Raw genomic sequence first — 27,831 nt, 5'->3', positions numbered from 1 at the left:
ATCCCTCCCAGCATCAGAGTCTTTTCCAATGAGTCAACTCTTCGCATCAGGTGGCCAAAGTACTGGACTTTCAGCTTTAGCATCATTCCTTCCAAAGAAATCCCAGGGCTGATCTCCTTCAGAATGGACTGGTTGGATCTCCTTGCAGTCCAAGAGACTCTCAAGAGTCTTCTCCAACACCATATATCAAAAGCATCAATTCTTCGGCGCTCAGCCTTCTTCACAGTCCAACTCTCACATCCATACATGACCACAGGAAAAACCATAGCCTTGACTGGACGAACCTTTGTTGACAAAGTAACGTCTCTGCTTTTGAATATGCTATCTAGGTTGGTCATAACTTTCCTTCCAAGGAGTAAGCGTCTTTTAATTTCATGGCTGCAGTCACCATCTGCAGTGATTTTGGAGCCCAGAAAAATAAAGTCTGACACTGTTTCCACTGTTTCCCCATCTATTTGCCATGAAGTCATGGGACCGGACGCCATGATCTTCGTTTTCTGAATGTTGAGCTTTAAGCCAACTTTTTCACTTTCCACTTTCACTTTCATCAAGAGGTTTTTGAGTTCCTCTTCACTTTCTGCCATAAGGGTGGTGTCATCTGCATATCTGAGATTATTGATATTTCTCCCAGCAATCTTGATTCCAGCTTGTGTTTCTTCCAGTCCAGCGTTCCTCATGATGTACTCTGCATATAAGCTAAATAAACAGGGTGAAAATATACAGCCTTGACGACCTCCTTTTCCTATTTGGAACCAGTCTGTTGTTCCATGTCCAGTTCTAACTGTTGCTTCCTGACCTGCATACAGATTTCTCAAGAGGCAGATCAGGTGGTCTGGTATTCCCATCTCTTTCAGAATTTTCCACAGTTTATTGTGATCCACACAGTCAAAGGCTTTGGCATAGTCAATAAAGCAGAAATAGATGTTTTTCTGGAACTCTCTTGCTTTTTGCATGATCCAGCGGATGTTGGCAGTTTGATCTCTGGTTCCTCTGCCTTTTCTAAAACCAGCTTGAACATCTGGAAGTTCGCGATTCACATATTGCTGAAGCCTGGCTTGGAGAATTTTGAGCATTACTTTACTAGCGTGTGAGATGAGTGCAGTTGTGAGGTACTTTGAGCATTCTTTGGCATTGCCTTTCTTTGGGATTGGAATGAAAACTGACCTTTTCCAGTCCTGTGGCCACTGCTGAGTTTTCCAATTTGGCTGGCATATTGAGTGCGGCACTTTCACAGCATCATCTTTCAGGATTTGGAAAAGCTCAACTGGAATTCCATCACCTCCACTAGCTTTGTTCATAGTGATGCTTTCTAAGGGCCTGGATGCTTTCTAAGGCATTCCAGGATGCCTGGCTCTAGGTCAGTGATCACACCATCGTGATTATCTGGGTCATGAAGATCTTTTTTGTACAGTTCTTCTGTGTATTCTTGCCATCTCTTCTTAATATCTTCTGCTTCTGTTAGGTCCATACCATTTCTGTCCTTTATCGAGCCCATCTTTGCATGAAATGTTCCTTTGGTATCTCTGATTTTCTTGAAGAGATCCCTAGTCTTTCCCATTGTGTTGTTTTCCTCTATTTCTTTGCATTGATCACTGAAGAAGGCTTTCTTATCTCTTCTTGCTATTCTTTGGAACTCTGCATTCAGATGTTTATATCTTTCCTTTTCTCCTTTGCTTTTCGCTTCTCTATAGTAAATTCCAAAGATAAACTCCTCTGCCCACATTTGAGGCTCCCCAAACCCGGCCCCAGCCTGCCTCTCCTGCCTTATCCTCGCCTTCCAATTAGGTCAGTATTCTGGTGTGCTGGGCTTGACTGGATGCAGGCTTCATATGGGCAGAACCTTCTGGTCTCTTTAGTTCACTGGTTTGTCCCATTTTCCACAACAGTGCTGGCTGGTAGCAGGCATTCAGCAAATACTGTCCAATGAAGGAATGGAGTGCAGACTCCTAGGACTTGCTAATGCTGTTCCTGTATAAATAGTAGCACCCCCCAACACGGTGGGCATTCTGGCCCCTTTCTTAGCCTTCCCTGATGTTCTCACTTGCCAGGAGGTCTAGAATGGAAGAGAAAGAGGACCTGGAGACAGATATTAAACCTGTTGGTGGATCAGGTGTGTACAGGATTGGCCTGGCCCACAGGTGGACAGGAGAAGTGGCTGGGATGGTCATAATGTCCAGAGCCCATACTGACAAGTGGCAAGTCCCTGCCAGCAGAGTGTCCGTGAAACCCAACAAGAAGTATCCAGTGTATGAGGCAGCAGAGGGAGTCTTGGGTGCAGCATGTGGGGAGACTGGGTGTTGACATGATGGAGACCTGAGAGCTGATGGTAGGACTGAACTGCAGGGGCAGTTTCCTGTCCAAATAGAATGGCAGGACAAGGCAGGGACCCAGTTGCAGAGGATGAAGGAGAGACATGAGGTTTCCATCAAGATAAGATGTAAGAATACTCAATAGTGAAGCTGAAACTTCAACACTTTGGCCATCTGATGTGAAGTACTGACTCATTTGAAAAGACCCTGATGCTGGGAAAGATTGAAGGTGGGAGGAGAAGGGGATGACAGAGGATAAGATGGTTGGATGGCATCCCCGACTCAATGGACATGAGTTTGGGTGAACTCGAGGAGTTGGTGATGGACAGGGAGGCCTGGCGTGCTGCAGTCCATGGGGTCGCAAAGAGTTGGACACAACTGAGACTGAGCTGAACGTGTACCATTGTCAAGAGCCCACCTGGGCCTGTTACCTTACCTCAGTTCTCTTCAATTCTTACAACCATCTGGGGTAGTTGTCCAGCTGATGAAACTGAAGCTCAGAGGAAGGAAACATTAGGCCTTTCTGGCTGAGCATAGCTGACTTATGACTGCATCACTAATCACTGATACAGCCACTGCTTTGCATAGGAGTGTCCTGATCCAAAGCAGGTGCTCTCTCCTCCAGATCATGTGGTCCCAGGGAACCAGCCACAGTCACAGGGAGCCAAGGTGGAGATAAGTTACTAGAACAACCAAAGCCCAGCTAATAACCACGTGACAAGGTCACAGCAGAATAGAAGCAAATTGGATTTCATGCTGCATCACCAAAGTTCCCCACTAAGGACGAAGCATAGGGGTGGTCCAGAGCCTCAGAAGGAGCTCAGGGTGCCATCAGCAGTAAGAGGGGTGCTGGAGTACAGAGCTGGGCAGGTTGCTGATCTTGGACAACACCCTCCTGCACAACACCCTCCTGCACCCAGCCCTCTCCACACCACCCTGTGCTCTTCTCTGACTTTACCATGGGTGCAGGAAACATCTCCCAGGGAGTTGTGGTTGCTCTGCATTCAGCTCAACTCCTCTGTTAGTACAAGGTAAACTTGGGAAGTTTGTATCAAAAATGCTATATTGCTGGCATCTCCACCTTCCCAAAGTCTAGTCCTCAATCTTGAGCATCACGTGCTTTAGGGCACTCTCCAGAACTAAAATGAGTTCTCTGGTGTGGCAGTGAGATTTTGTTTCTCTAAATTAGGAACAACTTTAAGTGCATTATATAACCCAACTTTAAACCCAGAGGGAAAAAGTCTAACACACATTAAAGGAGAAGCCTCTCTTGGTGCCAGCTGGCCAAAACACATTGCTGCATCCCCCGTGTCCTCAGATGCTCGGGTACTTTCCAGAGTTCCGTCATCTCTCTTTGAAAGCAACATGCACATCCACACAGGTGACCACAAGACCACAACAGGGAAAACCTTCAAGGCAATGGCAGCAGTCCTACAGCCAGCCTTTCTGGGGCTTGCAAGTGGGTGGTGGGAGGGAAGATGTTTCTGAGAGAGCGTTTTCTGGGCAGAGAGGAGTGAAATGACTCAGAGAAATCCTCAGTGGTTGGCTTCCACTGTTGTGTAAAACTAGCTCCTTCCAGTCCTGTGGGAAGCAGCCTTATGTAAGGCTAAGCCAATGCAGGTTCGTCACTTCACTAACACCTGGCTCTTTAATCCCCATCCCAGTCCAGCTTTGGCTGTAGCAACCAGCCAGAGGAGGAGGAGGTCAAGTCTTATTTTGTTGAATCAGCTGAAGTTTGGAGGGTCTTCCCATGTGGCTCGGATGGTAAGGAATCTTCCTGCAATGCAGGAGACCTGGGTTCGATCCCTGGGTCAGGAATATCACCTGGAGAAGGGAATGACTACCCACTCCACTATTCTTGGAGAGAGCCAGTGATTTGTTTAGGATCACACAGCAGGTGGAAGGGTATTTAGGCCCAAGTCAGTCTGACTTCAGAAGCATTTTGCCCCAATACCTTTATTAGCCTTTATACTAACTGGGAAGGACATTCCCTTGTTCTGCCATCTTGAATGCAGGCAGCAAGATTGACTGTGGACCATATAGACACAGCCCCTGGATCAGCCCCTTCTTGGAGGTGAGGCTTTCCATAGAATCAGGGAAGACCAGAGGACAGAGAGATGGCCAGAGGCAAGAGGGAGCCTGGATGATTGGTGGAGGAGGATGTCTATGTTACACACGTATTTTCCAGCCTCTCTAAAGACTTTCAGATCAACCTTTGTTTCTGTTCAATTATCTCTCCATCTCATAGCCCATAGTCAGTCAATAGTTTCTGTGTCTCTCCATCTCAGTCAGTAGTTTTTACATCACTTCGGTGAGAGAGAAACAAAGTAATAGCAAGCCTATTCATACCAGACAAACAAAAGGAGATTCACAAAACCAGTTTTAAATATTAATGGCATTTGTGACATCACCATATTGGTTTTTTAAATTAATTTTTATTGGAGTACAGTTGTTTTACCATGTTGTCTTAGTTTCTGCTGCTGCTGCTGCTAAGTCACTTCAGTCGTGTCTGGCTCTGTGCGACCCCATAGACGGCCTCCTACCAGGCTCCTCTGTCCCTGGGTTTCTCCAGGCAAAAACTCTGGAGTGGGTTGCCATTTCTTTCTCCAATGCATGAAAGTGAGAAGTGAAAGTGAAGCCGCTCAGTTGTGTCCAACTCTTAGTGACCTCATGGACTGCAGCCTACCAGGCTCCTCTGTCCATGGGATTTTCCAGGCAAGAGTACTGGAGTGGGGTGCCATTGCCTTCTCTGGTCTTAGTTTCTACTGTATAGCAAAATGAATCAGCTCTACATATACATACATATTGTTTTTATGCATTTTTAAAATCCCAAATCTATGAATGAAATAATGCTTTTGACTTGAACATTTTCACTGATACATGGTCATGCCAGCTTAATAGTATTACTTATAATGGAGAAAAATTCAGTTCAGTTCAGTCACTCAGTCGTGTCCAACTCTTTGTGACCTCATGCCTCTAGGCCTCCATGTCCATCACCAACTCCCGGAATTTACCCAAACTCATGTCCATTGAGTCAGTGATGCCATCCAACCATCTCATCCTCTGTCGTTAGAGCAATCTAAATTTCTAAAAATAGAAGTAGTGTGATGATTATTATAAATATATGTTAAAATATTATAACTTTGAAATTTACATGATGTATTTTTAATAAGAAGGGGAAATTCTTATATATTGTAACAGCTAAATGTAAAAACCAGAATGCAAAAATGTGTGTTCTCAACTATCTAACAAAATGCATAAAATAGAAAAGGAAGGACATAATGGCAAATGACCATTCTGGTATTCTCTGTGTGGCAAAGTTAAGGGGGCATGAATTTAAAAATTTTTTACTTTTAATTTTTGCATATTTTTCGAACTTTTAGCATGCTTCTTTAAAAAAATTTTTTTTGCCACATCCCTTGGCATATGGGACCTTAATTCCCCCACCGAAGATCAAATTCACACACCTTGTATTGGAAGACGGAGTCTTAACCACTGGATCGCCGGGGTTAAGTCCCACCATGTATCTTTTTTATACTCAAAAGTCCGAACTCAGAATTTCCTCAAGTGCTTGGAATTTGCAGAATGTGGCTCAGCTTTCCTTGATGCCCAGGAAAGGCTGTGGCCATGTCTGCCCAGTGACAAGGGCGAGGTGTTGTGGTCCTTACAAGACACACCCACATGTTTGACTTTGAGCATGTCAGCAGCACAGCTATTGATGCCACGGGGCAGTCCAGCTAAAAGAACTGCTGGAGACAGTCTCCGCTCTCATCCACCACTGGTGCTGTCAGGCCCAGAGCAAACTTTCCATGTTACTTTCACTTGACAGCTAAGGTTTGTGGGCCCTCTGACCACTCTAGGTCAAGAAATGAGGCCAGGTGTGAACTAAAGCTGCTGAATCCATTTAGGAACAAATTGTTCCAAGGTTCTTCCTGGCACCTCTCAAGACACTGCAGCCCTCAGGGTGTACTTGGCAGCCTCAGTAGCTCTGCTTCTGGCTGGAAACTGCCTCCTTCTCCATCCTTTGCTTCACCAAGTCTGACCCATGCCTTTAAGGCACTTAATGCACAGTTGTTGCTAAAATATCCCAATAGCCAGCTCCTCTTTGCAGCTTTCTGTGATCACCACCCATTAGACATAGTGATGAATGCTTCTGGGGGGATTAAAAATACAGCTACCTGAACCCTATCCCAGTCTGCTGAATCAGAATCTCCATGAAGGTGAATCATTTGTTTTATTTTTAATTTTGCTCGTACAGTCAGCTTTTTCTGCCTCAGTTGTCTTGACTTGAGTCCAGGCATCATGTCTCAAACAGCTAACACACACTAACCAGACTACATATTCAGTGGACATTGTTAAAGAGAATTGAATTATATACAATTGAAGCAAGGGCACAGTGCAGTCCTGGTACTTAAGTCCTTGCCAAAATGCCACAATAACTTTTGTTTGTTTATTTCTGACACTTCCTAATGGGCAGATGGAAACATGTTAATTATAGAGATTGCTTTTCATCATCTTTCAGATGGTTTTTGCATCCTGTGAAGCAGAGGCTGTGTGGAACTAGCCTTTTTGTTGTGTGTGGCTGGTATTCTCTAGGGATAGTGCTGCAGAGGCGGCCAAGAAGAGAAATGGTTCAGGTATACGCAGAAGGAGCCAATCACTGAAATGGTTTGCAAGGCTTTCCAATCATCACCAGTCCCAGCAAGGATCCTTCTCATACCTCCTCCCCTGCATAGGTAAAAATGAAAATTGCTACCCAGATTTTGATGGTGTCTCAAGATGGGGGAAGTGTTTTCTTAGCTACATGAGGAGCTGCATGGGGTTTGGCTCTGGGCATCCTTCTTCAATGTGTTGATAACATGTCCACTGAGGGACTTCCCTGTTGGTGGACCAGTGGTTAAGGCTCTACACTTCCACTGCAGGGGGCATGGGTTCAATCCCTGGTTGGGGAATTAATATCCCACATGCTGCATGGCATGACCAAAAAAATCCCACAAATATACAGTTGTGTGGTTTTTTTTAATCCAGTTTAAAAATATGTCCACTGAAGCACATATGAAATAGAGTCATTAGTTCAGTTCAGTTGCTCAGTCATGTCTGACGCTTTGCGACCCCATGAACCGCAGCATGCCAGGCCTCCCTGTCCATCACCAACTCCCAGAGTCCACCCAAACCCATGTCCATCAAGTCGGTGATGCCACCCAACCATCTCATCCTCTGTCGTCCCCTTCTCCTACTGCCCTCAATCTTTCCCAGCGTCAGGGTCTTTTCAAATGAGTCAGCTCTCCGCATCAGGCAGCCAAAGTATTGGAGTTTCAGCTTCAAAATCAGTCCTACCAATGAACACCCAGGACTGATCTCCTTTAGGATGGACTTGTTGGATCTCCTTGCAGTCCAAGGGACCCTCAAGAGTCTTCTCCAACACCACAGTTCAAAAGCATCAATTCTTCAGTGCTCAGCTTTCTTTATATTCCAACTCACATCCATACATGACCACTGGAAAAACCATAGCCTTGACTAGACAGACCTTTGTTGACAAAGTAATGTCTCTGCTTTTTAATATGCTGTCTAGGTTGGTCATAACTTTCCTTCCAAGCAGTAAGCATCTTTTAATTTCATGGCTGCAATCACCATCTGCAGTGATTTTGGAGCCCCCAAAAATTAAGTCTGACACTGTTTCCACTGTCTCCCCATCTATTTCCCGTGAAGTGATGAGACCAGATGCCATGATCTTAGTTTTCTGAATGTTGAGCTTTAAGCCAACTTTTTCACTCTCCACTTTCACTTTTATCAAGAGGCTTTTGAGTTCCTCTTCACTTTCTGCCATAAGGGTGGTGTCATCTGCATATCTGAGGTTATTGATATTTCTCCTGGCAATCTTGATTCCAGCTTGTGTTTCTTCCAGCCCAGCGTTTTTCATGATATACTCTGCATATAAGTTAAATAAGCAGGGTGACAATATACAGCCTTGATGTACTCCTTTTCCTATTTGGAACCAGTCTGTTGTTCCATGTCCAGTTCTAACTGTTGCTTCCTGACCTGCATATAGGTTTCTCAAGAGGCAGGTCAGGTGGTCTGGTCTCTTTCCCATCTCTTTCAGAATTTTTCACAGTTTATTGTGATCCACACAGTCAAAGGCTTTGGCATAGTCAATAAAGCAGAAATAGATGTTTTTCTGGAAAAATTAGAGTCATTAGAAAGCAGTAATGCAGTGTTTTTCTAAGAAAACTCAAACTGGGGAAGACTTAAAGCGCATGTCCTAGATCCTTTATATTATGGTTGGGTAAGCACCGTCCTTCTTGTCAGGAATACCCACCCGACTCCAGCCCTGGATTTGTATTCTTCTCAGTAACTCTTACTTTGGCAGTTGAGTGAGAAATATTCCATAGACTATCTTGGACTGTTGTTTTTAATACGAGTGTGACCTGGTTTTCCAGGGAAGATATAAACCATAGCTTGTACTCTAATTCATATTCCAGTATTAGACATGTGCATTGGCTGACTTAATGACTAAATAAATGAAGTTTATCTGGGAAAGGCACTCTTAGCAGTTTAAAGCCATTCTGACATGTGGCTTTAACGACCTTGGAATAATTTTATTAAAGCAAGAGTAAAATGCTGGCCTCTGACTGTGGGTCATAATTAACCTACCAAATTGGAGTCTGTCATCTTCCCAGGACTAGTGTGGATGAGACTGGTTGTCTGCAAAGAATAAAACTAACATCTTGAAAGTATATGCACTTAAGACTCATTAGCATGTACCTGTGCCTCTTGCTTCCTCAGAACTAATGTTTCGTCTTGAACAGCCTTTCAAAAACCTGAATTACTTCATTTTCTCATTTTCCTTTTAATTCTGCTGTCTATTGGGTCTTTGCACAAAAGCTTCACGAGCAGTTTGAAGGGCAACCCAGGCAGATGACAGCCTGTCTGTTGCTGCCACCTCACCAAGTGAAGGCTGTGTCTGCTGCTCCCACATCCCTGGAAGGATACAAAACTTTCATCTCTGATGTTTCCTGCCTACACAGTAAAATGGAAAATTAGAGATGTTATCTGAATAATTAATTCCAGCCTCAAATGAAAAAAAAAAAAAGTTGAACTATCTAGATTGTTCAGACTTCTGAATTTCTATTTGTCTGAGTGTAGGAGGCTTTTCTTGTGAGTAATGAAGTGGCAGTGAGGGCCCTGAATATATTACTCTATCATTGAGACTCAAAACTTCTAGGCATCAGCCTCAGAGTGAAAACTGTCTTACCCAATTGATAATCATCTAGTTTGCTTCCTGGGGATGGCTACAGAGAATCAAATTAACTTGTATTAAATTGTATGTAAACCCATACCATACTATTGAGCAAAGATTTCCCCATGGTCAGGAATCAGTGGGATACTCCCTGGAATTTGTCATTTCACTGTGGCAGCTGTAGCTTCTGTGGATCACAGACAGGCACTGGTGACAGTCCCAGGCATACAAACAAAAACTACAACTATGAAAAAACCGTTCCCTTCTTCTACCCTGTAAAATGAAAAATACTCTAAATCCCAGCAGACTACAGCTCTTTCCCATGTGTTCATATTGAGGAAGCTTAGAGCTGCCTCAATTGAAGCAACTTAGAACAATCAAAAAAATTAATCAGTGTGACCGATTAATGTCAGAAGGGACTTTTTCTGTAAAGTCTGTTCGAGAATTTCAGTAGCACAGGTGGTGTGAGTGTGTTTACATGGTAGTCGCTGTATTTCTTTTCTCCACTGGTTGATTTTCCTTCCTCTCACTTCAGCTGTCCCAATCATTTTATCCTAAATCGCTGAAGATGGGCCTCATTTTTTTTTTTAATAGGCCTGGCTCTTTCTCATTTTCCTTCTTCTTCCAAAGATAACTCTTAATTTAAACCATCTCTGTTGGCCTTCCTCTTATAGCCTGGGTGCTGAGATGGTACAGTGTGCAGTGAGTAAGAGAATGAGTGACAGTTGAGGACCACAGGCGAGAACTATCACAGGAGTGACCACAAGGATGACAGGAAAGACACTTGGGAAGGAACATATCACCCAGGATGTGAGCTGGCCTTTGCCTCTCAAGGGAGGCAGAGGATGGATATGAAAAAGAGAGAGAGAGAGACCAGATGTGTTTCACTTATATTGCCAAATCATAAATAGTTTACTGTTCATTCCTGCTCTAAGTTGTCTTCCAAAAGTGGCTTTATTGTTGCTGTTCAGTTGCTAAGTCATATCCAACTCTTTGCAACCCCATGAACTGTAACATGCCAGGCTTCCCTGGCCCTCACCATCTCCCAGAATTTGCTCAAACTCATGAGTCAGTGATGCTATCCAATCATCTCATCCTCTGTTACACCCTTTTCCTCCTGCCCTCAATCTTTCCCAGCAACAGGGTCTTTTCCGGTGTGTCAGCTCCTCACATCAGGTGGCCCAAGTATTGGAGCTTCAGCTTCAGCATCAGTCCTTCCAATGAATATTCAGGGTTAATTTCCTTTAGGATTGACTGATTTGATCTCCTTGCACTCCAAGGGACTCTCAAGAGTCTTCTCCATCACCACGATTATTAACAATTGAATTTCTATCAGCTCTGGGTGTGTTCTTCCCAGGCATGTTGATAAGAGAAGCAAAAACTGCTTCTGGTTCTGTTCCTCTGTGTTCTGATGACAGGCAGTCATGACTAGGTTCACAGCCCTAGTGATTGGCTGCTTTGTTAGAGCTAAAGTCCAAGATGGTGCCTTCCTATCAGAGTCCTGACAGGTGATCTGAAAAAGCAGTGTGGACAGTCTCCCATACCCCTGAGGTGACAGCTGTACAACGTCCATCTACCTTTCTGGTAACTTCCCTTAATAGCTTGGCAGAGACTTCTGTCAAATTACTCCTGAAGGAAGTTGTTCAGTAGCATTTCACATTTGTGAAAGCACAGTGGAGGTGACCCCACTACTGTATCTTCTCCTGTCTCCAGAAGGCCTCACTATCCCCAAAAGAAACACCGCTCTTCTTACCTTGGTGCATTTGACCTTTAAGTCAGTCTTGTCTCTGCTTCAGTTCCATCCTTCCCCACTGCTCCTGCCCCAGGCATCCTGCCTCTGACACACAGGTCTGCTTCCTGTCCCCTGAATATGTGTGGGCAGTCTTTAAAGCACTCATGCCTTTTTTATATGTTTATTTTGCCTAAATTAAACTTTCTCCCCTTCTCCCTGAAGTCTTAATTTCCTTCCTCATTAGACAAAACAGATAGTTCTCGTCTGTCTTTTGATCCTTCTAAACTTATTTTTCACCCTGTACTGAAATTATTGCTTATGCATCTTTCTTACCACAAGATAGTAACCAGCCCAAAGATTACAAATACAATATGTTCCAGAAAGTCTAATTTGCTCTGTATTGATGCGTTGGGCAAGCTTTGCAAATGAAGAGTGAAAGAATTTTGAAATGTACTTCTCTTGATTAGTTCTGACGAGCAAATTATTCTGGAGCACATGCTGCTAAATGAGGCAGTGTTTTCCAACAATAAAATTAGGCACAAGTACTATGTGTTGTAGGATGCACCACGTGGTACATGACACTCCTGTGCTCTAGGATGCATGTGAGATCCTAGTAGAAGCAGGTCACACAGGATACCGCTGTGGTCTCCATAGCCGTGCCTTCAGATTGCTCTTCATTTACACACCCCCTCAAGGACCCAGGATGTCCCTTGTTCGTTTCCCTCTTCTCCTCTCACAGTGAGATTCAGCACCTGCTTTGCAGATGGTACCGAGGGTTTAGACTTCAGAGACCATCTGACTGGTGGAGCTTCTCTATCCATGTGGACTTGACTTTCAGAGTTGCTGTAGCACAGGCTTCCCCAGACACAGCAGGTTTCTTGCTCTCCTCCTCATTGCTATAGAATGATGCTTCTAAGTTGAGCAAATTGTATTTTTCCTAGATCAAATCTCTCCTGTGGCTCACCATCCTCCAAGGGAGGAGGTTGTTTGTCTTGGTGTGGCGTGGAGACCTGCCTGCCCCTCTTCCAGCCATGCTGCCTGACTCTCTGGCCAGTGCCTGGGAGAAGCTCTGCTGAACCTAGAAGCACACCAGGCTTTTCTGCAAAGCTGTGTCTTTACACACTGAGTTCCTTCTGCCTGGATTGCAGTTCTCTCTGTCCTTGCCTGGCTGGTGACATTCCTACTGCTCCTTCCAAAGACAGCGTTACTGTTCCCCGCTGGAAAGTCCTTCCCAGCATCCATCTCCCTTCCACGGGGGTCCCTGCCCACCGCTCCCTTGTCATTGTGTCATAGTTGACTGCTTAAATGTCTGCCTTCTGTGCAAAACTCTTGAAGGAGGGGGTACTGTTTCATTTATCTCTCTCATTTCATCTCATCTCCACTCTCAATACTGAACACAGCTTCTAGTATATAGTAGTGACTCAATAAACATGTAGTCTTTGGGATCAAGGAAAGAAGAAGAAAACCAAGAGCAGAGTTTACTGAAAAATCCACCCATCTGGCCAGGTCCAACCTTCCAGGGGTGGAAGATTTTAAAAGAGAGTATTTATACAGCACTCTGAAGCTTTACAGTAATCACTTACTTTGGAGTATTAAGTCCAGTATGTGTGCAAACTTGGCCCCTCATTTGAAACCCTACTGAAATGTCCTTCTTACATCTATATTCATTGCCTGGCTGTGTTGCCTATTAGCTGCCACATCTAATCAGGATCATGAAAATAGGGGAAACCTCCTCACATTTTCCACAAGGCTGGTGTCCCTCCTGAGAGAGGAAGGCCCTGGGTTCCCTCATGGCTCTGTCATGCACCTGCTGCGGTCAGGAGTGGCTGCTGCCCTTCTGGGGACCTCTGCTTCCTAGTGGGGAGGACAGGACCTCCCACAACTCACTCTAGGGGTCTGGGTGACTCAGTCCTATGGTCAGATTTGGGAGACAGGACTGTAGCCAAGCAGGGGCCCTGGGTGCGTGTGTGATGTCATTGACTCACATGTCACTGGCTCAGCTGCCCTCTGGAGTCAGGAGCAGAGATGCAGAGTCAGGATGTTCCTCGTAGCTGCCTAGTGCTGGATTCTGAGAAGATTGGACATGCAGACATTCTGCTCCCCTACGCTTCCACCAGGGGCCTCCTGAGGGGTCAGCAGGGTCCCTCAGAGCTTGGATGGCCCAACCTGGCCTGACTGGGAGATAAAGCATTTGGTTTTCTCCTGCAAGCATCAATAGGTAAAGAAGGAGCTTTACCAACATGTGTTAGTATGGGACCCTCCTGACGAAGAAAAAGACCTATTTAACATTGGAAAGATGGCAAGAATACACAGAAGAACTGTACAAAAAGATCTTCACGACCCAGATAATCACGATGGTGTTATCACTGACCTAGAGCCAGGCATCCTGGAATGTGAAGTCAAGTGGGCCTTAGAAAGCATCACTATGAACAAAGCTGGTGGAGGTGATGGAATTCCAGTTGAGCTATTCCAAATCCTGAAAGATGATGCTGTGAAAGTGCCACACTCAATATGCCAGCACATTTGGAAAACTCAGCAGTGGCCACAGGACTGGAAAATGTCAGTTTTCATTCCAATCCCAAAGAAAGGCAATGCCAAAGAATGCTCAAACTACTGCACAATTGCACTCATCTCACACGCTCGTAAAGTAATGCTCAAAATTCTCCAAGCCAGGCTTCAGCAATATGTGAATCGTGAACTTCCTGATGTTCAAGCTGGTTTTAGAAAAGGCAGAGGAACCAGAGATCAAATTGCCAACATCCGCTGGATCAGGGAAAAAGCAAGAGAGTTCCAGAAAAACATCTATTTCTGCTTTATTGACTATGTCAAAGCCTTTGACTGTGTGGATCACAATAAACTGTAGAAAATTCTGAAAGAGATGGGAATACCAGACCACCTGACCTGCCTCTTGAGAAATCTGTATGCAGGTCAGGAAGCAACAGTTAGAACTGGACATGGAACAACAGACTGGTTCCAAATAGGAAAAGGAGTACATCAAGGCTGTATATTGTCACCCTGTTTATTTAGCTTATATGCAGAGTACATCATGAGAACGCTGGACTGGAAGAAACACAAGCTGGAATCAAGATTGCCTGGAGAAATATCAATAACCTCAGATATGCAGATGACACCACCCTTATGGCAGAAAGTGAAGAGGAACTCAAAAGCCTCTTGATGAAGGTGAAAATGGAGAGTGAAAAAGTTGGCTTAAAGCTGAACATTCAGAAAACAAAGATCATGGCATCTGGTCCCATGACTTCATGGCAAATAGATGGGGAAACAATGGAAACAGAGTCAGACTTTATTTTTCTGGGCTCCAAAATCACTGCAGATGGTGATTACAGCCATAAAATTAAAAGACACTCCTTGGAAGAAAAGTTATGACCAACCTAGATAGCATATTCAAAAACAGAGACATTACTTTGCCAACAAAGGTTCGTCTAGTCAAGGCTATGGTTTTTCCTGTGGTCATGTATGGATGTGAAAGTTGAACTGTGAAGAAGGCTGAGAACCGAAGAATTGATGCTTTTGAACTATGGTGTTGGAGAAGACTCTTGAGAGTCCCTTGGACTGCAAGGAGATCCAACCAGTCCATTCTGAAGGAGATCAGCCCTGGGATTTCTTTGGAAGGAATGATGCTAAAGCTGAAAGTCCAGTACTTTGGCCACCTGATGTGAAGAGTTGACTCATTGGAAAAGACTCTGATGCTGGGAGGGATTGGGGGCAGGAGAAGAAGGGGACTACAGAGGATGAGATGACTGGATGGTATCACTGACTTGATGGATGTGAGTCTGAGTGAACTCCGGGAGCTGGTGATGGATAGGGAGGCCCAGTGTGCTGCGATTCATGGGGTTGCAAAGAGTTGGACACGACTGAGTGACTGAACTGAACTGAATTGAACATTGGAAAGGGAAAGACAGGAATGTTTTTCATATCTGGGCATGACCATTCATGTTCTCTCTCTGTCATTTGTCTGTCTGTCTCTCTCTGTTCACACACACACACACACACAGAGGAATACCATTTTCAATGAACTTTCTCTTCAACGTAGAACAGAATGAAGCACTAGAGATCAGGGATTTCTTGCAAACAACACAGGAAGCTTCCCTGCCCTTCCCCAAACTATCTCCTAACTTCCTTTCTCCCCATCCACTGTTTCACTCATGCAAACCTCCCAGATTTTGACAGCTTGGTTCTTGGATGCCTCCAAACATAAACCTCCATAGAGACACAGAGCTTCATCAAGAAATTCCAGACTTGACTGAAGCAGTGAAGGGCACACACCCAACGAAGCACGGCGGAGCATCCCAGTCACCCATTAGGCACAAGCAGAGAGAAGGCATTTGGCCCACAAACAAACCCTTTCCTCCCCAGTCAGTGGGGCCCCAGAGAAGTGGGGATGGGACTGTTAACTCTAATTAGTGTCTTATTGGACTTCATTGTCAGTGATAAGGCTTTGTGTGTTCCTAAAAGAATGGGTTGACTGTCATTTTAACCAGTTAAAATCCCAGCTTCCAATGTGGATATTCCCTGGCTTGGCTTGACTTGCTTATTAAAATCTTCTCTAACTTGTGTTCCCTTTCAGCCAAAAACGTATGGGATTCTATTTCTTCTTTCAAGAAAAAGAGCCCACACAATTTAGTTTATGTAACTCTGTGATATTTTTCTGCACAATGGCCAGCATAAAAGATGGAGTTTTCAACACATGGCTTTGAGGCTAAAAACATTTTGGAGGCACAGTTTCAGCGATGGGTGCCCAGCTGCTGAAGAGCTGGACAAAGATGATGCTATTGCAGCCACCTCCCACTTTTCCTCCTCAGACATGCCCAGCCATCTGGTGGGGTCAGGGCCACCTCAGCCCCTCACACCCACCTCTGTCCCACAGCCTCACTCACAACAACAGAGGTAGGAATGTACTGGCAGGACTCAGGTCTTGGGATATGAAATGGAAGAAGGGACCTCCCTGGGGGCCATATTTGTCTCATTGTCAAGCCTCCCTTCTGACCAGTGTCATTTGAAAACCAGTAATACAGGTGATTATGGGCACAAAGTTGTGTGCTTGAGATGAAAGAGGCACTGAGTTAAGTTCCTGAGAGCAGGGAAGAGAGCATCACATCATGGCTTCGAGACAGAGGAGGCAGGTATGGCCCAGTCTTCGTCACCTACATGCCCATTCATTCACTCATTCACTGAGCATTCACTGCATCCCTGCCCAGCACGACCTTAGTTGGAAATGCAGACCTAAAGGGACTGGGCAGGGACCACGGCGCTCTCTTGATGCCTACGTCCTAGTGAGTGAAGTGAAAGTGAAAGTCGCTCAGTTGTGTCCGACTCTTTGAGACTCCATGGACTATACAGTCCATGGAATTCTCCAGGCCAGAATATTGGAGTGGGTAGCCTTTCCCTTCTCCAGGGGATCTTCCCAACCCAGGGATCGAACTCAGGTCTCCCACATTGCAGGCGGATTCTTTACTAGCTGAGCCACGAGGAAAGCTTCTACATCCTAGTTGAAGGACACTAATAAGAAGTAAGTTAACAAGATAGTCGCAGAGAGAACATATCTGTAAGGCTCTGGTTTACTCGCATTATCAAGGAAAATAATAAACAGTCTATAATAGGAATGGAAAAGAGTTTTATTTGAGCCAAACTGAGGACAGCCTCTCAGACAACTCTGAGGAACTGCTCCGGAGAAGCATGGCTTTAAGCATAGTTTTCTGTCTCGTCAGAACAAAGAACATCAAACAAGTCAGGGTACATTCCTTCAGAGTGTTCAGAAAAACAGACCAGCACGTACATAGCCAGTCAGTATGACCTTAGCACCTGGGAAGGGAGTCTTATAATGGAAGGAGTACCAGCAATGGCATCCCAGGAAGGAAGGCATTTAATCTTTACTTTTAAGATAGACATTCTTTATTTTGGTTAGTGAACATTTTTCTTTAATAATTAAAGCAGATGTACAATGTAAGTTTGATAGGCCACAAACAGGCTGTTCTAGTTAGCATGAAATTTAAGTTAACTTATGTACAAGCCAGAATGATTTCCTCATACCTCAATACGTGAAAGTTTGTTTTATCAGCATCAAGGCCAGAGAGCGAGATGGAGGATAAAGAACAGACACCGAGTTGAGAGCAAGAGGTCTGGGGCCTCAGGAGTGCAATAAGCCAAGAGGACTTTTGAATGTGGTCAAAGCACATAGCAGAACCCATCCATTCAGCCCTGAATATACTCTGTATTATGACCTCAGCTTGCATCAAAGACTTGTCCAAGCAATCTGCCACTACATTTGTGATTTTTAAGAAAAGATATTCTTCTTTGATATTGTTTACCATATCATGCAGTGTTTCCTATACAAAGTTGAATATGAAGCATCTTACAACTTAGAGGGGAAAAATATTCTCATATTCTGATTGTGAGAATTACATTTTCCTTTATCATTTTGACTGCCAAAAATCTCAGAGGGGAATCTAAGTCTCAATTACCGCAACTATATATTCCCATGTTATAATTTGAAGAGCAAGTGCATCTGAGTGATCGAAGTGCTGACTTATAATCACATTGCTGTTGTTCAGTTGCTAAGTCGTGTCTAATACTTTGTGACTCCATGGACTGCAGCATGCCAGGCTCCTCTATCCTCTGCTATCTGCCAGAGTTTGCTCAAATTCATGTCCATTGCATTGGTGTTGCTATCTAACCATCTCATCCTCTGCTGCTCCCCTCTTCTTTTGCCTTCTATCTTTCCCAGCATCAGGGCCTTTTCCAAGGAGTCAGGTCTTCGCATCAGGTGGCCAAAGTATTGGAGCTTCAACTTCAGCAACAGTCCTTTCAATGAATATTCAGGGTTGATTTCCTTCAGGTTTGGCTGTGGTTTGCCCTCCTTACAGTCGCATAGAATGGCTCAAATCCCTACTTCCTGCTGCAAGAGGTGTGACTTTGGCATTGTTTATTAACTATTAAATATCTGAGCCGGGTTTCTCACCAACATGGAAAGAGTGATACTTGCTATGATTTTAATGAGATAATGTACCAAGTTCCAACCATAGAGTAAATGTTCCTAATATTATTATCCTTTCTTATTGTTACTTCCCAATTTCTGCCTGGCTTATATTTCCCTATTTCCATCTACATTTCTTTTGTTGTAAATTTTCTCAAATCCACTGCAGAAAGAGATATTATATAATTTTTTTGAGTTCCATTACCCGCTTGATGGCATAACAAGAGCTGAGGATAGGATAAAAAAGCTTCAGGCATCTACTTGCTCAAAATCAAATCTGTTCATGAACTCAAAAAACTCTCATGTTCTTTCTTCCTGCTAAATAATGCCAGTTTCTATAACCTCAACTTGTATACTCTAATGAAGTTTCCTTCAGGGCCTGTGTTTTCCAGTCACAGTTTTTGATTTCTGAGTGTAGAGGCATTTATTAAGAATCACTTTCTCTATTCTAGATGTCTTTTGTCCACTTTCTTTTCATTTCTGAGACAGCACTCACTCACAGCTTTATATTCCAAAACAGAAAAGCTATTAATGACTCTGTCAGTTAGAAATTGACACAGCCAAATCTTTTGTCTCCCTATGTTCTTTAAAAAACCAAAAAAAAAAAAAAAGATGTACATAGTAACTTGTTCCTTCCCTAGAAGTGATGTTTTTTGCTTTTAAGATTCTGTCTCCTCCTGGAAGGTTTTGTTTTTGCTATTGTTCTGTAATGCATACTAAACAGATTAAACACACATGGCCTATTCCAAGATTTAAAAAAATAACTGAAGAATATAATTTAATTCAAAACATTTCAACACTGATGAATTATTTAAGTCGGAAAGCAAAACAAGTAAACATCATTGTCAGATCTGTGACAAATGGGAAATAAGCCAACAGATGGAATCGCACTCCCTGTGAATCAGGACATGATGTGATCGGATTGTTTTTAGTGCTCACTCATTGGACCTCTTTTTCAAGGGTCAATTAAAATATATGCTTAGCATAGCCGATAACTAGGGCTATAATTAGAAAATTACAATGTTACTGAACCAATAATTAGAAAATTGCAATGTAACTGAAATTGTTACTAATATTCTGTGGTTTCCTTATCTGTGTCTATTGCCTATCAACAATGTAAGAAGATAAGTGACATTTGAATTACTTGATGGAATGGGAAAAAACTGGGATACAGTTAGTAATACGGTTAACTTCTCTGCATCTGTTGAGTGAAGGAAGTAAGAGAAAGAAGGGGAAGATTTGCCTTAGAGATGAGGAAGAATTGTGACGTTATAAATATTGGAGTTGCTGTTAGGGAAAGAGTGGTCTTTTATCCAGGGCTATTTAAAAACAGGACAGATGCTCATCTCTCTCCCACAGGTCAGATGTGAGCAGAGAGTGATTAAACTGCTTCTTCTAGCTGGATGCATCTATAGTTTAAACTAGAACATGTGTGAAAGTCTTGGGGGACCATGGCCACAAAGAAATGACATGTTGGAAATCAGCCATCCACCTGCTCTATTCCAGAAGCAGCTGTGTGAGTCTTTAAAAAAAACACCTGTTTAGGAAGTGATGGCGTAGAGTCTGATATTAGCCTTCTTCCTACGTAACTGTTTGTCTCTGTATTTTTCATTCCCTGCACCATCTACTACTAACATCACATCTTTCTGTATTTTATATATTAGTCATTTTAAGCTCTTTGTGGAATAAGAAGGGACTTCATTGAGTAAAATAAATTCTATTAAAGTTTTTAGCCCTTTTGTGTGTGTGTGTGCCAGATGTCATGCAAGTTCCAGGAGATATAAAGAGCTGTAAACACTGGCCTCAGGGACTTCATAGCTTAGGGCACAACACGGGTCAACTAGAGATAACACAGTGAGAATCCTTGCAGGGAAAATGAGATTCCTGTGGGGTCACAGAGTAGAAAGCCCCTCTCTCTTGGGAATGGGGAAGGCTATAAGGAGAGGTTACAGCAGAGCTGGTGCTGGAGCATAACCTCAAAGCAGAATATAAATCCTTCCAACAAGCATGAGTGAGGAGGATGTGGACAAAGCTGGGGTGAGGTGACGGAGTGCAGTCTTTGAAGAGCAGCATTGAAGCTGTCCTTCTAATTCCAGGAAAATGCCATTAATTCCAATCTAGTAAATTAATGAGAGACATCTTCCTTGAATACCATTTCTTTCTGTGCTTTTGTTCCCACCATGTGGATGGTGTAAACTGGTGTAATTTGACAGTGTCAGGAGACTTGCCTGCTTTCCGGGGAATTCTAATAAAAAATACCACAGCAGAAGTCTTCAATGAAAGCAAAGCACTCTATAATCTTCCATGAGCCCTGACTGATCGGACATAGATAAAAATCTCTCAGCCTCAACATGGATGCAAAAAATACTCCATTCAAGCAGTAACCTGACAAATAAAGGGAAGTTTGTTTTGTTTTTTTATTTTTACCCACAAAGCAAAAGGAAGATTTATCCAAAGACTGGTAGATAGGACACCTTTCCAAACATGCTGGCCTGTTCAGTGTTTGCTGTGTCAGTTTTCTAAGAGGAAACCTGGAAGGTCATAACTAGGATGAGCTGAATGTCTGCTGTTGAGTGAATTTTATGTGTGAGGATCTGAGGACACGTGTGAGGACCCTTGGCCAGTACAAGAGGCTCACTGACTACCCGGGACCTCCATTTCAGTGATGCTTTCTTACTAAAACAACGCTAGTAGTGTTTCAGTTCAGTTCAGGTCAGTCACTCAGTTGTGTCCGACTCTTTGCAACCCCATGAACTGCAGCATGCCAGGCCTCCCTGTCCATCACCAACTCCTGGAGTTCACCCAAACTCATGTCCATCAAGTCGGTAATGCCATCCAGCCATCTCATCCTCTGTCGTCCCCTTCTCCTCCTGCCCCCAACCCCTCCCAGCATCAGGGTCTTTTCCAGTGAGTCAACTCTTCGCATGAGGTGGCCAAAGCATTCATGTTTATTTATTGAGCACTTACTATAGTAAGAGCTTTATTTGCATTTATCTCATAAAATTTTGACAGCAACCCATTTATAGATGAGGAAACAGAGGGCTAGAGAGATCAAGTAAGTTGTCCAGGGATACACAGCTTGGAAACTGGAAGGTGATGCTCCAGAATTGCCTGTTGTTTGGTCTGACTAATAATTATATACTTGATTATCTCATTTAATTCCAAGTAGTCATTTTGTGTTTTGTTTTTTTTTAATTAGACTGTAATTACTTTACAATGTTGTATTAGTTTCTGCTGAACAACAGAGTGAATCAGCTGTATATATACATATATCTCCTTCCTCTCGAACCTCCATCCCACCCCTCCAGGTCATCACAGAGCACCGAGCTGAGCTCCCTGGGTTACACATCAGCTTCTCACTAGCTGCTTTACATGTGGCAGTGAATATGTCGGTGCTACTCTCTCAATTTGTTCAAACCTCCATGATAACACTATAAGATTCTGTCGGTGCACAGAAAGTACATGTAAACTGAAGAAAGGTTACACACCAGCAGCAGCCTTCCTTATTTTGGAGGCTTTACAAAGGTCTCTGAGCAAAGTCCCCTGTACAATGATCAGGTTCCTGTGATCCTCCTGGACTGTCTGGAAGAGCCAGGGTGCCTGTGAGGTGGGCTGTTCATGAGCTGTTCCCAAGCTCAAGGCTGTGCCTGTGTTCCTGAGAAGTGGACTGGTTTCCAGGCAACACCGTGGTCCATCTATTTTCATACGGTTGCAGTGACAAACATTAGAAAGAAAGAAAAAAAAGACATATGGTACCAATGGTGTGATAAGATGCTTTCTGAAGCCTGGCTTCTCTGCCAATAGTAATTCCATGGTTACCACCAGTGGGGCTAGAAAAAGTCCCAACAAGAGACTCAGATGATGAATAAATAGGCCTGACATATGGCCATTAAGGCCCAAAATTCCAAATACCAACACTGTGCTTAATCAGGTTAATAGACTTTTTACAAGTGCCCTGATCTTTGAAGATGGAAAAAGTATGGACCCAAATTACTGCTAAATAGACTTATATCATCTCAAGAGTAGACTGGTGCCGAGTCTGGTCCTCCTGGCTGGTTAACAGAAACTCAATAACTCGCATTTGATGGATGTGTATAATAAGTTACAGTCCTGGGATCTAAACTGCATGATGTAACAGATTTTAAGACCTTAATCTTCTCTTCTTAAAAACAAAAGTGCTATTAGTTGTACAATAGCAGATTCTTTTATAGGCAGGAACCCCCAAAATGTACATTTAAATCCCAATTGTAGTATACTTTGATGAAATAAAAATCACCCCTGCTTGTTTCCAAAAAGAATCCTCATTCCAATTCTACAGGATGCCCTTTCCCCCTGTTTTCAAAGCCATCTGTAGCAAAACAGTCATGTTATTTGTCTGTATCAGCTCAGCTAGTTTGAAGTGCTCCAAGTTGTAAACAATAAAAAAACATGCATTTTTTTTCTCATCAGATACAATATTTTCTACAGTATTAGCTCTAAGGGAGACATGGTCTTCTGAGGTTGGATTTTAGTGAAAACTGCAGTGTTTGAAGATTACTAGGATATCTGAGATCCTTACGAGGCATTTCTGGTGGTACAGTGACCTGCTGTAGAATGAGAGCTCTAAATGAAAGACAGTGACCACCTCCTCCAGCAGGGACTGCCTCTGATTCTGGGTTGTGTGTAGGGTCTCAAATGCCACAGAGATCACTAAAATGTGCCGTGATAATAACCATCATTTACCTTAAAGAAGGGTAAAGTTGGATCCAATTGAATTTAGCCAGAGAACTCAAGAGATGGCACTTTGGGGGCCATCGCACCACCAGGTCATTCTGTAGACATTCCTGGCCTTCTGATACCTAGCAGGCTGGAGGGGGCTGAGGGAGGCAGAGACCCCAGCAGAACAAGGAAAGGCGTGGCCCCTTGGTGAGTTTGTATTTCGTTCTTGCCTTCCCCACCTGAACCCAGAGCTACCACTTTGGCCCCGAGGAAAATGCTCTGTGTCTATTCCAAATCTTCCTAAAAGGGCTGCTCTCTCCCTGCTGGCTTCCCCCAACCCATCCTCCCTTCCCTGTGAAGACCATGACTGACTGTGGAGCCAGCATCTCCCGCCCCTGCTGACTGTCTGTTTGCCCCCACAGAATCTGTACCAGAACAGGTTCTTAGGCCTGGCCGCCATGGCATCTCCATCTAGAAACTCCCAGAATCGACGCCGGTGCAAGGAGCCGCTCCGCCACAGCTACAATCCAGGCCAGTACCACAGTGTGGCCATCAGGACTGGCCCCCATGGTGCCGTCACCATCCCCCGCTCCACCAGCGACACCGACCTGGTCACCTCGGACAGCCGCTCCACACTCATGGTCAGCAGTTCCTACTACTCCATAGGGCACTCGCAGGACCTGGTGATCCACTGGGACATCAAGGAGGAAGTGGATGCTGGGGACTGGATCGGCATGTACCTCATCGGTGAGTAGAACAGCACTTAGTGCAGAAATAGTGGTCGGAGCACGGTGGTTCAGGCGTTCAACGAGTATGTAATGCATAATTCACTTTAAAGGATGCTTTACCGTTTCAGTAAACGGGATCATTTCATTAAAGTGTACGATTCACAACCGAATGTGTTATATGCCACATTCTAACACACAGAAGACCACGCACAAAGGCATCACTTCCCACTTCTATTCAGTGGCAGAGAATTGGGAGGTAGCAGGGCAGGATGTAGCTGAACACAAATGTCATCACCATTGCAACTATACATTTGCTCTTCTACTTACGAGTGAGTGAATATGAAAAGCTTGATTTTAAAGTGAAAGTGTCATTCCCTCAGTCGTGTCTGACTCTTTGGGACCCCATGGACTGTAGCCTGCCAGGCTCCTTTGTCCATGGAATTCTCCAGGCAAGAACTGGAGTGGAGAGTCATTTCCTTCTCCAGGGGATCTTCCTGATGCAGCGATCATATCCAGGTCTCTTGCATTGCAGGCAGATTCTTTACCATCTGAGCCACTAGGGAAGCCCTGTTTTTAAATCCATTTGTTTATAAGTCCAGAGCAATACAATATATGCAACCAAGATATGCACTTATATGTGGAGTAATTTCAGTTTACTTTTCAACATTCAGTTTAGTTCAGTCACTCAGTCATGTCTGACTCTTTATGACCCCATGGACTACAGCATGCCAGGCTTCCCTGTCCATCACCAACTCCTGGAGCTTGCTCAAACTCATGTCCATTGGGGCGGTGATTCCATCCAACCATCTCATCCTCTGTTGTCCCCTTCTCCTTCTGCCTTCAATCTTTCCCAGAATCAAGGTCTTTTCCAATGAGTCAGTTCACATCAGGTGGCCAAAGTATTGGAGCTTCAGCTTCAGCATCAGTCCTTCCAATGAATATTCAGGGTTGATTTCCTTTAGGATTGACTGGTTGGATCTCCTTGCATTCCAAGGGACTCTCGAGAGTCTTCTCCAACACCACAGTTCAAAGCATGAATTCTTCAGCACTCAGCTTTCTTTATGGTCCAACTCTCACATCCATACATGCCTACAGGAAAAACCATAGCTTGACTATATGGACCTTTGTTGGCAAAGTAATGTCTCTGCTTTTTAATGTGCTGTCTAGGTTAGTCATAGCTTTTCTTCCAAGGAGCACACGTCTTTTAATTTCATGGCTGCAGTCACCATCTGCAGTGATTTTGGAGCCCAAGAAAATAAAGTCTGTCACTGTTTCCATTGTTTCCCCATCTATTTGACCAGAAGTGATGGGACTGGATGTCATGATCTTTTTTTTTTTTTTTTTTTTGAGTGTTTCCACGGGGCTCTAGTGAGCTGCAGTAAAGGATTAACTTTTCCTTTTAGACTAGCTTGCACCCTTCAGTTTTTCTACATTCTCCTTTCGCCCATCTCTACTTTAATTATGATGGTTACTTGTTTAACACCTTAGACAATTAGGTTATTGACCCCAGATCTATATTTTTTTTTATTTGTTCTTGAGTAACTGGTTTAGTCACCAAGTCCTGTCCGACCTTTGCAACCCCATGGACTAGGACCTTCCAGGCTCTGCTCATGAGATTTTCCAGGCAAGAATACTGGAGTGGGTTGCCATTCCCTTCTCCAGGGGATCTTCCTGACCCAGGAATCAAAGCTGGGTCTCCTGCATTGCAGGCAGATTCTTTACTGACTGTGCTATGAGGGAAGCCCTCTTGAGTTAATAATTATCAAAGATTATAATTGTACAGTATTGAGAAGTATTAGAACAAATGCAGTTATTGGAAGACAGTTGCTTTACAATACTGTGTTGGCTTCTGCCACACATGAACGCAAATCAGCCACAGGTATACATATGTCCCATCCCTCCTGAACCCCTCCCGTTTCCCACCCTAACCCACCCCTCTGGTTTGTCACAGAACACTGGATTGAGCCCCCTGTTTATAAATTGATATAGTCACTATGGAGAACAGTATGGGGATTTCTTTAAAAACTAGGAATAGAACTACCATGCATATGTACATGCTAAGTCCCTTCAGTCATGTCCAACTCTTTGCAACCCTATAAACTGTAGCCCACCAGGCTCCTCTCTGTTCTCTAGGCAAGAACACTGAGCGGGTTGCCATGCCCTTCTCCAGGAAATCTGCCTGACCCAGGGATCAAACCCACATCTCTTACATCTCCTGCATTGGCAGGCAGGCTCTTTACCACTAGCACCACCTGAGAAGCCCTAGAACTATTATATGACCCAACAATCCCACTGCTGGATATATACTCTGAGAAAACCATAATTAAGAGAGACACGTACCCCAATGTTCACTACAGCACTACTTACAATAGCTCGGACATGGAAGCAACCTAGATATCCATCGACAGATGAATGGATACAGAAATTGTGGTACATATATACAATGGAATACTACTCAGCTATAAAAAAAAAAAAAAACACACATTCGAGTCTGTCCTAATAAGGTGGATAAACCCAGATCTGGTTTTGAATCAGCTCTTCACAGCTGTACCTTCCTGCAGTGATGTCAATGGCATTTATTTCTCAAGTCAAGGAATAGTTGGAGTAGGAGCACAGCAGAAGAGAGAGGTGGAAACCTTCACCCATAGGAAGAGATGAAAGAATCTGGAGTTCAGCCCTAGATCAAGGCTGAGGTGTAGATCTGGGGTAGTTGTCCCTGAGAGTGGAAGAATTCACTCAGGGACTGTATGTAGAAATAAAGCACCAGAAGGTCCCTATCAGAAAGAGGGAGAGGCAGAGGAGGAACTCAAAAAGAAGGTGGAGGTTCGATGGAGAGGTAAGAGAACTTAGCAACCACATCATAGAAGATAAGAGAGGGGGTGTTTGAGGAAGGGAGAGTCAGCAGTATCAAGTGTCCTGCAACTCCATGAATGAACAGAATCTGGTGTTAACATGACATTTCAACTGAGACAAAAGTAAACACAGCGCATCCTCTTGAGAATCTCAGTTTGACAGTTTGTTCTTCCCACAGTAGAACACATATATAACTGAGAAGTGATTTAATGCAAAATGCCAACACTTTCAGTGGCATAGCATTTCAAAAACAACTTCCACATCCAAAATTATCTGTGAATCTTAAAAGTTCATTATTTGTGAGTCCTTAGTAACTCATCTGCCAGATTCACGGTGCCTTGCCAAAGAGCAAATCATAGAGCTCAAGTGATTTCATCTAATCTGTTATTCCACAATTGAGGAAATGCCAAGTTAGTGGTTCCCAAGGCCACACAGCTGCCTACCCTGGCAGCAGACCCCACGCTGACCACGGAGACATCTTGGGACATTTTAAGGTAACTTCACCTACAGGCCATTCCACATCAGTGGGTAATCTAACTGTCCATGTGAGGCCAGGTTTGTGGCCTCTCAACTATGACCTCCAGAGCTCTCTAGACAAACGTGACTTTTCTTCTGCCAAAGTAATCTGGATTTGGAAGGGGACATGTGGCCCTGCTCACTGATGCTGCCACCAAGTCATCAATGTTGTCTTTAGCCAGGAAGCCAGCCATAGCACAATAATAGAAGCATTATTGTTACTTTCACCATGAAATCACATTTGGTTGCCCTCATTTATGGGGTGGTTCCTGAACTCAAGAGTGTGATGAAGGATTCTCTCCCCTATGACACAGAATGGGGAAAGATATGGGGTTTCAATGTCAGCTTGACCTGGCTATGGAGAAAAAACATAACTATCTTCTCAGGATCATTGCATGGAATTGATGAGATACTGTGCACTTACTGCCTGTTGATCATTAAATTGCATCTTGATTTAACTTGTCAGGTAGCTCTAGTCTCTGGATGCATCATGGCAAATTACTCTAATTCCCAGGATTCGTTGAGCCTAGCCATGGTTGTTAAACATGTGCTCAGTTGTTTCAGTTGTACATTATAGAATGTAAAAATGTCTTACCAAACCCAGAGGAACCTGGGAAGAGACTTTCATTGTCATTAAATGGGTAGAAGCTTATGATTTGGTCATAGAGGCAGATACAGTTTTCATCACTATTCCCAGGAAATAGTTTCACAATCGTTCATTCAGTAATGACTTTGACAACTGAAAGCTAATTGTTTGTGAGTCCTAT

At 43.7% G+C, this 27,831-nt stretch overlaps 1 protein-coding gene across 3 annotated transcripts in view; it reads left to right on the top strand.

The window, feature by feature from the left end:
* The window catches only part of HECW1 (HECT, C2 and WW domain containing E3 ubiquitin protein ligase 1), a 481,612-nt gene that overhangs the window by 189,877 nt on the left and 263,904 nt on the right, over window positions 1-27,831 (top strand). For all 3 annotated transcript variants that reach the window (XM_061414477.1, XM_061414476.1, XM_061414478.1), the window contains exon 2: window positions 23,390-23,714. In XM_061414477.1, coding sequence (XP_061270461.1) covers window positions 23,390-23,714 — 325 coding nt within the window. The remainder of the gene's footprint in view (window positions 1-23,389; window positions 23,715-27,831) is intronic.

Source organism: Bos javanicus, chromosome 4, assembly GCF_032452875.1.
Source record: "Bos javanicus breed banteng chromosome 4, ARS-OSU_banteng_1.0, whole genome shotgun sequence".
Classification (NCBI taxonomy): Eukaryota; Metazoa; Chordata; class Mammalia; order Artiodactyla; family Bovidae; genus Bos; species Bos javanicus.
This window is presented reverse-complemented; position numbering and strand designations above follow the sequence as displayed.